This window comes from Xiphias gladius, unplaced genomic scaffold, assembly GCF_016859285.1.
Source record: "Xiphias gladius isolate SHS-SW01 ecotype Sanya breed wild unplaced genomic scaffold, ASM1685928v1 HiC_scaffold_803, whole genome shotgun sequence".
Lineage (NCBI taxonomy): Eukaryota > Metazoa > Chordata > Actinopteri > Istiophoriformes > Xiphiidae > Xiphias > Xiphias gladius.
In genome coordinates this window covers 28,877-40,698 of record NW_024402523.1, presented here as the reverse complement: position 1 = coordinate 40,698, position 11,822 = coordinate 28,877, and the positions used below count along the sequence as shown (strand labels likewise).

The 11,822-nt window shown below is 44.6% G+C and overlaps 1 protein-coding gene across 1 annotated transcript; it reads left to right on the top strand.

The window, feature by feature from the left end:
* The first annotated feature begins 10,038 nt into the window (after positions 1-10,038).
* Positions 10,039-11,206, top strand: LOC120787908 (opsin-3-like). Its single transcript, XM_040123400.1, has 2 exons — positions 10,039-10,713; positions 11,163-11,206. Exons 1-2 carry the CDS (start codon positions 10,338-10,340, stop codon positions 11,204-11,206), a joined length of 420 nt encoding a protein of 139 aa, XP_039979334.1. The 5' UTR covers positions 10,039-10,337.
* Positions 11,207-11,822: the final 616 nt, after the last annotated feature.

The window sequence follows — 11,822 nt, the reverse complement described above, 5'->3', positions numbered from 1 at the left end:
CCTGTCATATAAAATTTAAAAAATGAGAAAACTCATTTAAATTTGGTGGAGTGAAAATGGCTGTGGCTACATTGGTGCCATTATTTGTGAGTGGTTGTGAGTCACATTTGAGGATCTTTAAAAAGTCATGCTGTTTTCATTCATTTTTGTTTCATTCATTCACGTACTTCCAGCTGTTGCCACGCCCGGCAGCTGAAGGAGACTGTACACTGGCAGCTAAGTCCCTAAACTACAGTAAATCACCCTGCTTTACTGTGTTTCCTATATCGTCTATCAAATTATTTTTTGTATCCTTTTTTTAAAAACTTTTTAGCTTTATCAGTAAACAAATATGTCAAACATGTTGACATGGTTGTTTATTTTTAAGAGTTCAAAGGACCACACTCCGTTCCGGAACCCAGTCAGTGACATCACAAAGCTCTGCATGCACTGTGTCATCACCTGGAGATTCTCAAGAGAATCTGGATAAGGTTCAGGTTCAGTCTTGACTCGGTTTACCGAACGATAACGTGGACACCATTTATCAGACACACGGAACAAATACGAAGAACATGACGGGAAGACAAGTGAAGAAAAACATGAAGTTAAGCTTCATGCCAGTTCCTCTGACAGCAGGAGAGAAGAGGAAGATCTTCAGGAGGCTCAGTGAAAAGGAGCCTGTTGTTTTTGTGGAGCCTTCGGCCTCCTCAACAAAGAAAAACAACGATAGTTCGTCTGACCTGAGGATCAAAACGAGAGGACACACTCTAACTGAGCCTGTCGTCTTTGTGAATTCTGCCTTCTCCAAAGAGGAACCAGTTAATGTTTCTTTTGGATTTTCCCCCATGAAGACAGACCACAAACAGAGTGAGGCTGCTGTCTTACAAGACTGTTCAGCCTCCTCCAAACTGGAAGGAGCACCCAGACGTCCCGCCAACAACCGGAGGATGAGGAAGGGCCAAAAGGGGAGCTTAACCGTAAAGCTCCCTCTGAGGAAGCTGAGGAGGCCCAGCAGGTCAAGCCCAAGGACGTCATCAGCTGTGTCAAAACTATTGTCAACAGGCTGACTCCTGAAAACTTTCAGGATTTGATGGCACAGCTGAAGGAACTGACGATGGAGACAGAGATGACTTTGAAGGAGGTCATGGACCTCATCTTTGAGAGGGCCATGCTGAGGCCAAACTCATCTGCGCTCTATGCCAAGATGTGCTGCTGTCTCTCAAACGTAAGTCATGCATGTATGTCTGGGTACTAATTTGATAAATTTTCTTATCACTTGCTTTGTCCCCAAACTTTTGCCACTTTTTTGTACTTTCTGACCTCAAGATGCTCCAATTATGAGTTCATTTTGAGTCTCCAATTTTGTGTTTGTTCTAAAAAGTATTTCTTTCCATATAAATATCACTGTTTTTCATAGAATGGGAGTTGAACTTATTTTTAACAAAGCTTCCTTATGGTTTTCTCCTCTTCAGGTCCAAGTCCCTACCACAGCTGACCCAACAGTCGCTGTCAGCTTCCAAACATTTCTTATCAGACGCTGCCAGGCTGAATTTGAAGAAAACCATGGCAGAAATGACATTTTTCAGAGGAGGCAGAGATTGCTGGAGACTGCCAAGGATGTAAGAAATATTTTCTTTTTTTTGATTTATCATAAGCATCAAAGTTTTTCTAAATGGGGGGAATTCACATGAAAAAAAAAAGTAACATCAAGAGAAAAGAATGAAAGTTTTTCTTTGTGAAAATAAAAATATTCCCAATAATAATTTGTGTACCTCCACAAAAAGCACAGTTTAACATTTACGTTTCCTTGTAATATGTCAACAGGAAGAAGAGCTCGAGCGACTCAAGAAAGTTCTGGATAATGCCAAAGCTTCCCGTCGCTCAGTCAACACCATCAAGTTTATCGGGGAGCTCTTCAGATCCAACATTCTGAGCGCGGCTGTCATGCACGGCTGTATCACGACACTTTCGCAGAACAGGGATGAGGAGTCTCTGAGTGCTCAGCGAGCTCCTCGATCGCCGGCAAGGATCTGAGGTGGTCACAGCAAAGCGGGTCATGGACTTGTACTTTGCCAGAATGGATGGAATTCAAAAGGACGGGAAGAATTCGTCCACGGTTTCCTTCATGCTGAAGAATACAGTGGACCTACGACAGAGAAACTGGTTGCCTGAGACGGATCTCACCAGCGAGAATAATGAGAGCACTGAGAGTCAGTCCTCAGCCGTGCCAGCTGGTCCTACAACATCCTCAGGAGAAACTGGCTGCAGAGTTCCTCAGACCAGGAATGTAGCCTCAGGCTCTGCCGCCTGGCCTGAGCTCACTGTGGCCGAAAAGTCAGAGCTGAATATGGACAAAAGTGAGAAAAGAAGCGGCCAGCTACAACCAGAGGAAAAGAGAGCGGCCCACTGGCTCTCCCCTGCTAAACCCTTGCCCACCGAGCATGACAACAACCGGAGGATGAGGAAGGGGCCAAAAAGGGAGTTTAAACGTAAAGCTCCCTCTGAGGAAGCTGAGGAGGTCCAGCGGGTCAAGCCCAAGGACGTCATCAGCTGTGTCAACACTACTGTCAACAGGCGGACTCCTGAAACATCTCAGGATTTAATGGCACAGCTGAATGAACTGACGATGGAGATAGATAAGACTTTGAAGGATGTCATGGACCTCATCTCTGAGAGGGCCATGCTGAGACCAAACTCATCTGCGCCTATGCCAAGATGTACCGCAGTCTCTCAGAAGTAAGTCGCAAAGCTGACAACAATCCGTCTGGCACCTCCACCATTCCGTCCACCTCAACTCCCCGCTAACCCACCAGCTTCCCCAATCTTCCCCGGCCCCTCACCGTTCCTAACAATCCCCATCCTTAGCTATGTTCTTTTCCCTGACCCCCAATCTGTCTCTCTCTCTCTCTCTTTGGTGAAATTGTAATACTGCTAAATAAACTGCAAACTATAAAGTTACGCAAATTTTTTTTCAGCAAATGTCAACTAATGACAAGTAACCGTTTTTTTTAATTCCTAAAATTAAAACCATCGAGAACTGGAAACTGGCAGGAGGTACTGGCTACAATTTACATAGTAATGGCTTTCTTCTAGTTTAATAAAAGACACAAGTGCATTCAAGTAATCAAGTAATGTAAGACTGTTATCAGCCTCTGTTGGTGGTAGAAGATGTGGCTAGCACATCTCAGCTTGTGGCTGTGACAGAGAAAATACTCAGTTTGCTTTTCACAAAAGGACAATCAATCTAGCTAATCAAAGCAAATATTTAACTGTGACATCAACTAAAGATGTAATTTTTCTGGCATAAAACAATAATAAACTACATTGTTAAACCATTTATTTGAACCGTCAACAACCCTATTAAGAAGTATTATAGTAACTGTGAGCCAGGAGATAGTAAAAATCTTTCATCACCTTTTAGGTAAAAGAAAAGGAAGTAGAGGAAAAATAAGACATTGTCAACTATATTTTCCATTCTTGTCCTCTAATTGATCAAAGCAACCTTTTCGTCCTGAGGCCAGAAGTATTGTTAATCCCCTTTCCTGCGCCAACATTTGTTACTCATCTTAAGACAACATTTTGCCTGAGGCTGAGATGATCCACAGCCATGAAGGCTCAACAGGAGCAGAAGCCAGGGAGCAGATGGTGGAAATTACGACATCTGCAATACAACATTGAATGCTGATTTTAATGGGTGTTGTCTGTTCCACAGACACGTTGTATGTATCTCTTGATGCGGAGAACATCAAAGAAATGTATATTAATTTGTGCACATGCATCTAAAGTCTTATAATAAACCTTACTTATATATTACTCGTGTGAAAAAGCTTCAAGATTATGGCTTTGATATGAGATTAATTAAGGCTAAAGTAAATCTACATAGCTCTTTGTTTTTTCACATCAGCTCTTTGTGTGTCTTCACCACACATACACACAATCAAGAAAGCACACAAAATAATAAATGTTACTTATATATTATTAATGTGAAAAAGCTGCATATTGTGGCTTTGAATTGAGAATAATTAATGCTACAGTGAATCCTTTGCGAGAATTTCGGGAATGCATCACCTTTCCCAGACCAGGGAAACTGGAGCCCCATCCTGGGGCCAGACTTAGGAGGGGAGTTCGCTGGTGACCATCTGATGACCAGGCCTTGACCCATAGAGACAGGAGCTGTCTTTGTTTAGGCCTCTGCAATGCTGCAGACCAAAGTGGTGGTTCCCATATTTAAAAAAGGGGACCTGAGGGTGTGCTCCAATTATTGGAGTATCACACTGATCATCCTCCTGGGGAAAGCCAGAGTGCTGGAAAGGGGATTCCAACCAATTGTCAAGCCACAGATCCAAGAGGAGCAATGCGGATTCTGACCTGGTTGTGGAACATTGGACTAACTCTTTACCCTTGCAAGATTACTGGAGGGGTCGGGGCAGTTTGCTCATGCAGTCTACTTGTGTTTTGTGGACCTGGAGAGGGCTGACGACCTTGTCCCTCGGGATGTTTTGTTGGGGGTACTGCGGGAGTATGGGGTACCATAGCTATACGGCCTCCACCAGGGTTGTCCCTTGTCACTTATCCTAGTTGTGATGTTAATGGATAAGAATTCAAGGCACAGCCCTCGGAAAGAGTTTGTTTTGGGTTGGGGACCTTGGAATTGCCTTGCTGCCTTTTTGCAAACTACAGAGTTCTGTTGGCTTCATCAGACCATCAGCATGCAGTATTCACAGGGACAGTTTGCAGCTGCGTGAAGCGGATGGGATGAGAGTCTGCACCTCCAAATCAGAGGCCACGCTTTCTCTGCCGGAAAATGGTGGGTTGCTCCTTCGGGTTGGGAGCTAGTTGATGCCTCAAGTGAAGGAGTTTAAGTATTTTGGCGTAAGATTGACAGGCTTAATTGATGCAGTGTCAGCAGTAATGTGGGCACTGTACAAGACTGTTGTGGTGAAGACGGAGCTGAGCCAAAGGCAAAGCTGATTTACCAGTAGATCTACATTCCCACCCCGACCTATGGTCATGACCTTTAGGTAGTGACTGAAAGGAAGAGATTGCAAATACAAATGGATGAAATAAGTTTCTTCTGTTGGGTGGCTGGAGCTAGGAGTAGAGCCCCTCTTTCTCCATGTTGAAAGGAGCCAGTTGAGGAGGTTGGTGCATCTGATCAGGATGCTTCCTGCATCCAGGAACCAACCAGGAACATCCAACTGGTAGGAGACCCTGGGGTGGAACCAGAAAATGCTGGAGAGATTATATATATCATCTGCCCTGGGAATGCCTCGGGGTCTCCCAGGAGGAACTGGAAAGCGCATTGGGGAGAGGGACGCTCTGCCACCTTGCTTAGCTTGCTGCCACCTTGACCCGACCCCAGATAAGCAGCAGTAAATGGATGGATGGATGGGTACTGTACCTAAAAATGAAAACAAAGCCCAGCTACCGCATTCTGCTCTGTCTTTTATATCCGGAAATAACGACTCTCACCTCCTGTGCCTTTCGCTTGGTGTGTACCTATAGGGTAAACCTCTAAAGCACATATCTCCTCAGTGGCCATAGAAACCGATGAGACGCAGCCAGCTTTAAATAGCCACAGAAAAGCTCAGGTTACAAGCTTTTACAGAGCACGCTAATTAACACCAGCGTGATTGGATGAGTCCTGTCAAGGCTGGCCTCCCACATTGTCATGTTCACCTTTATTCACTCGATTCAATCTCCAATCCTGCAGTTTTTTTGTGATTCGTCCGCTTGTAAAAAAAATTCTTAGGTTATCTGTGCAAACACGTTATTACAACCTATGGTTACGCTTATTATTAAGTGACATCTAGTGGTTATAGTAATTATTATGGGAGAAAAGGAGAACGCCAGGTCATGTAGTGCAAAGAGCGACAAAATCCGTGCTAGGAGGACGTTGGGGTGGATGGATAGTTCGACAAAACACAGTCAACGTTGTTTATTTTTTCCATGACTGTTTTAAAACCCTTACCACGTGTTTATTATTGTAACCATGACGCGAATTTAAGGTCCTCCAACCTCAACCAAGTACTTATTTTAACCCAAACTAAGATCTTGTCCTAAACCTAACCTAGTAGTTTACAAGTGCCTAAACCTTACAAACCCAACCGTGACTTTTCCATAAGCTTAAGTTCGTGTTTATTATTGTAGCCATGGCATAAGGTTGTATCAGAGTGTAGGGACCTTCGGTTGGAGGACTTGTTGGTTTTGTTGTCATACTCTTGCATGTCTCACTCTCAGTCTGTGCTCCGTAGCTGGAGTCAATACAACTTAATTGAACGGCTGTTGCTGTTAATTGAACACTATTGGCAAAATGTCCAAATGCTAAGAATCAGAACATTAACCGACCAAAAATGAATGTGTCAAAACCTCAACAGATGCCATTGATCCATGGAACTACTGTGATCTGAGCAAGAACAAGTAAACAAAGACAGAACATTTGTCAGAAAGTCGCAGCGTTTATGAATTTACGACCTCCGGGTATCAAAACTACTTTGATGTAACACAGTCCATGTTGAGGTGATATTTGATAAGTGATGCAGGGGTTAATGAATCCACACCACCTCATGCCAGGAGTGTGCGTACTGTGGCTGCTGTCATGTTTTACCCTCCATTTACATCTCTCATCAGGTATAATTATGCCATTTTTCATTTTTCATAATTGTTTTTATTACACTGTGAAATCATTAAATATATACCCTAATGGGACACAGTCATTCATAAATGACGGCACCCCCAAAAAAACAGTCAGGTTATGTTGGGAAAGGGAGCACAGGAAATTTATTTTAGACCTAAATACACATAAAATTAAAGGTCTTTGATTTTTTTTTTTCAATTAATATCCTTAATAAGATGGTAAATTGTTGTGCCTGACCCTGCAACCACTTTTCCTCCTTTTACGTCTCTGTCCCTTGAGCAATTTAAACACATTACACACATGCAACAATATGCGAGAAGTCAGCAAGTCTTTCTCAATGTCTGTTACTGCGTGAGCCACCAGTAACAGGATGCATCATCTCTGCAGGTTCCGGTAAAAACTAGACCAGTCTGACTGACTGACTGACTGACTGTGGGCTTGACGGCTGCATCAGTTTGATTCCAGCTCACCTGTCAAAGCGTAGCTTCGCAAAGCTGGACACGGTATAGCTTCAATTTATCACCAAGCCGGTTGTAGTTTATCATACAATTTTGGCTTTTTTCCATTTCATAATGTTTTCCTAAAAACGGCACAGTGCGTGTACAGTGTGTGTGTGTGTGTGTGTGTGTGCCATAAATCCACATTTCCGATTCAAATAGGAGGAGAGAATGATATTCAATTTATTTGTGAATCGATGGGGTTTAGCTTTGTGGAAGCAACTAAAACGTCAGGCTGGGAGGTGAAATGGGGCTGGTTGTCACACTGTGGCTCCTTTGATTCGGACTAGCAATTTGAAGCTTTGATGATTTTTCTTTGAATGTCAACAGACCTCATGCTGACAGATTTCCTCCTCACACCCACACACAGGAACACGCCAAGACATACGAGAGTTTTGCGACTAAATGAATTGATTTTCCTCATTTATATGTGTTTCACTTCAGGAAGTTATTTCGTTTGTGGTGGTGCTTTAAATAACGTGCTATGATGACTTGAACAGCAGTCTGAGTATGCATTTGATAACGCTAATAAAGACAGCTATTTAGACATTGTTTAGATTTATGCCACTAGCGGTGAGAACAAAACATTTTTTTCATGAAAGAACATGGAACACTTGTTGAATTACTACTCCCAAACTCGAGAAAGTGTGAAATATCCATGTCAAGCTCAGGCTTTCTACTCGTTTATTTATTTTTCGTCATATTAAACGGACTCCACATGATGGGAAACAGCAGGAAAACCTGTGATTATCAGTACAAGTTAGTTTTAAAAACCCCTGATTGCACATCAGTATGCACGGTGAACAGAGTACTAAAATTAAGTATTCTTAACGTCAGGATATTACTCGCTTGAGAGACAAAAGTGCAGGAAAATGTGTCCTGTACTTAAGTTTTTACGAACATTGCTACATTTTTTATGGAGCAAATTTCACAGATTTCGTTAAATTAACTCATTTTGGTTCATTAATAATTCATTTCTCACTGGAGGTGAAAGAGTGCATCGGTTGGCGAGGTCACATTTGAAATCAAAGGAAAAGTAAAAGACGCAGACATTAGAGAGTGGCCATGCACCACGTGTGTGTGTGTGTGTGTGTTTGTGAAAAGTGCATGCGTTTCAGTGCAGCACCTGCACAATGAATATTCAGTAGGCCTATCATTTTATCTGACTGCTCTCGTTAAAGAAATCTTCTGTTGATGCTTTCCTGATGAGTGACTGATGACTTTCCTGATGAGTTGCGCAAATAATGAAGCTCTTATGTCCGTGGTGAACAATTTCACACCTCATGGTCTCCATCCAGCGGCGCACAAGAGTGCGGCCTCCGGTGCCCTTTCCATAGCAAGGCAGAAAGTAAAGCTTGGCAGACACTGTGCATTTTATATTACTCGTGCACATTGTGTTGACTCACACTACACGTTTTAATCGGCCTCCCTGCACAACCAGATGCCCTGTGGACAAACTAAAGTTATGTTTATACTCAGTGTTACTCACTAAAACACACTGTGTGCGCCCCTGAGGTCCACCAAAAATGTAAAATGCATTTCCTTCCTCAGCAGCAGAAACGAGTATCACATCACCCACGCCCTGTGTGTGTCATCTTTGAAAATGGACTCAAAGATTGAAAGTCCGACCGGGGGCTGAATTCGAGACCGTTTAGACTTAGGGACCGGAACTCACTGTTCTGGGTTGACGGGAGGACGCCACCTGTACAACCTCTGTCCCAAAAAATTACTTTCAGATGCAGCTCATTTGCAAGTTTGGAGTAAACACGAGTTTGAACAAACAATTTGTGCCAAAGCAAAAGGTATTGTGATATTATACCCAGTGAAAAGTATAGAGAGTTGGTTGGTTGATGATTCGGGCACACAAAGAACGTGAGTTTGACGCTGGAGACCAGGTTTCAGATCCAGTTTCATACTTCAATTGAGTGAAGCAAAAATTAAGCATGGCCACAATCATTCCCTCATCTTACCCAAGTAATTGTCCAAACTTAATAAAACTTAAGAAAATGGTTGTTTGAATTGTGTTGATAATGGAAGGCAAATGACCTATACGTTCTGTCATTTAGGTACGAGGACTTGTTTCTACCCTTGAGGTGCAAAGGAAGCATCTAGTCACAAATATGCCACTCTTTCCTATTCCCTAGCAGCCCGCAAAAACCACCGAGAACTCCCCAGGGAAATGGTCAGATGTTTCTAGGTCTGTGTGCTTCATGTCACTGGCGGAGAGGAAAGGACATGTGCAACAAGTAAGAATAATAAAGATCAGCGGAGCAACAGGAGAACTCCTCGGGAGAGAGAACATGGTGGAGCCGGCAAATGCCATTGATTCCCATGCTTCTGACGGTTAATGGCACTTCCTCGAACCTTGGCATCAAGCTGCAATCCAGTCATGGATCAAGTCAATAAATCACTCTGAAACTGGCAAATAAATATCTATATATAACGATTAGCCAAGACAGATTAATTCATAGGAGCTCGGACGAAATCAGTCTCTGTCCCACGTTATAAAATCCTGCTCTCTGGTCAGGCAGCTCATGGATTCTCTCCTCCACTCCTGGCATGAGCAGTCAGTGATGCGTGTACAGTAAACAGTAGTTAGATCGATCATGAAGGTTTTCACAGACTAATGTGAAAGAAGTCAAGCCTTAATCTGTGCATGCACCTGTCACACCGCTTTTCAATCTGTCGCTCTTAATTTTCCTGCCAGTTTTATGGGGGGGGGGCATTGTTATGCAATGCTTCCATTGACAGCGCGGGTCTGATGGTGGTTTGAGATTATGCACGCTCAGACACACACGTACACACCCCACCCCGGCGCCTCATGTTGAGGGTTTGCTGTCCCCCAGGGCGTTAAAAGGCGCCGCGGGTGATAAAAGCTCGGGCGCACTTAGCGGCCAACCCGGTGGTCGCGCGAGAAAAAGGAGCGCACCTCTCCGGACCCGGAGCGCACGGCGGAGAGGGGCGGATCTAACGTGACACCGGTATCTGCTCGCGGAATCCCCACTCGCTCGCCAGCTGGCTCTCTTGGACTGGATCGCCTGGCGTTTACACATTTATCCCCTCTGCAGTTCAAGCTGCCACATGCGCGCACGGTGCAGCAGCGGACTCCCCCGTGCGCCCTCGCTTCTCCAGATGGGTTGAGCGAGTGAAAAGCCCCGAGACCGCATGGTTCCGTCCCGCGGTGCAAACTTCGGGCTGGTCCAAAGTCGGCGGCTCAGCCCGGTATGATCGTTTCCAACCTGAGCTGTGCGCACTGTCCCGGGGGAGGAGCCGGCGGCACGGCGGCGACGGATGCGTACGAAGAGGTGTCCGGTGCTCTCCCTCCCCCGTCCCTGAGCCCGACGGGGCACCTGGTGGTGGCGGTGTGCCTCGGCTTCATCGGCACCTTCGGGTTCCTCAGTAACTTCCTGGTGCTCACGCTGTTCTGCCGGTACCGGGCTCTGCGCACGCCCATGAACCTCCTGCTGGTGAGCATCTCTGGGAGCGACCTGCTGGTCAGCGTGCTGGGCACCCCGTTCAGCTTCGCGGCCAGCACCCAGGGGCGGTGGCTGATCGGACGCGCTGGGTGCGTGTGGTACGGGTTCGTTAACGCATGTTTGGGTAAGCAGGTGTTTTCGTTTTTTCTTTGGCATGTGTCACCGGACGCTGGATGACCAAAACAGCATCTTTCATGTCATTTAATCTAGAATGAACCCTTTAAATCTGATCTTTCTCGGTCTTATTGCGACTTATTCACCTCTAAGAAGAGAAAGAGAGACGAAATATTGATTTTTTTTTTTTCACTTTCACTTTATGTCACTGAAAGTGTGAAAATCTTGGCTTCCAATTAACCCCCCCCCCCTTTTTTTTTCAGTTTGGCCACTCTGCACATCATGCACCACTATCCAAAACGATCTGAACACGACTGAGCAACGACCGACTGACCGGTTCTTCATCTCTAAATGGGGATTTAAACGTTAAAATTGACTAAATTCGGGGTTTTCAGTTCTTACGTGGTTTATTTGCTTCGCTTCTAAACAGATTTGCCTAGTTTTTTCTTTCTCTAGCAGCTTGCCAGAAGACAACGTGCATGCCTCGCCTGCAGCAAAACTAACTCAGAACGTAACGTGATTAAAATCCCGTGAATCCATTTAACTTTGCAGTTGATTTCATTTAAAACCCTGTTAAGTCGAGAAGGTGTAATTTGCTGCTCCCCTGCCAGGCTCGCAGACTGAATTGCCTTCAGGGACATAAATAGGTAATACGATCTGGTAATGATTTAGTCCCGATACATTTTGGGGGAAGAGGGTAGCTGCGAAAGAGATGACCACTTAAATAAAAAATCCCCCCCAAAAAAAAAGGCCAAAACATGGAGAGAGCCTTTCTGATCGTATCACATGATAAACCTGCTCTTGTTAGGCTCTTATCTCGATCCTGAGAGGTGTCTGGTGTTCACATTTGCCCAGGCAGGACCGCCGAGCTCTTCGCCGGCGCTGGGATCAGAGTTTTGACCTTTCCAGGTCAATCACTCTTATCACTATCCAGCTTTGATTAGTGTCACCCCACTGCCCAGAAAGCACAGGGTCCTAATTTTCTAGACATTGCAGTCAAGCAGACAAGAGGAGAGAGAGAGAGAGAGATTTTGATTGGGGGGGTGACTCGGTGCTTGTCAGCTCCATGGCCTTAATGACTTTAGACATTTTCTTTGCACTTAAGGGATTCTGTGATTG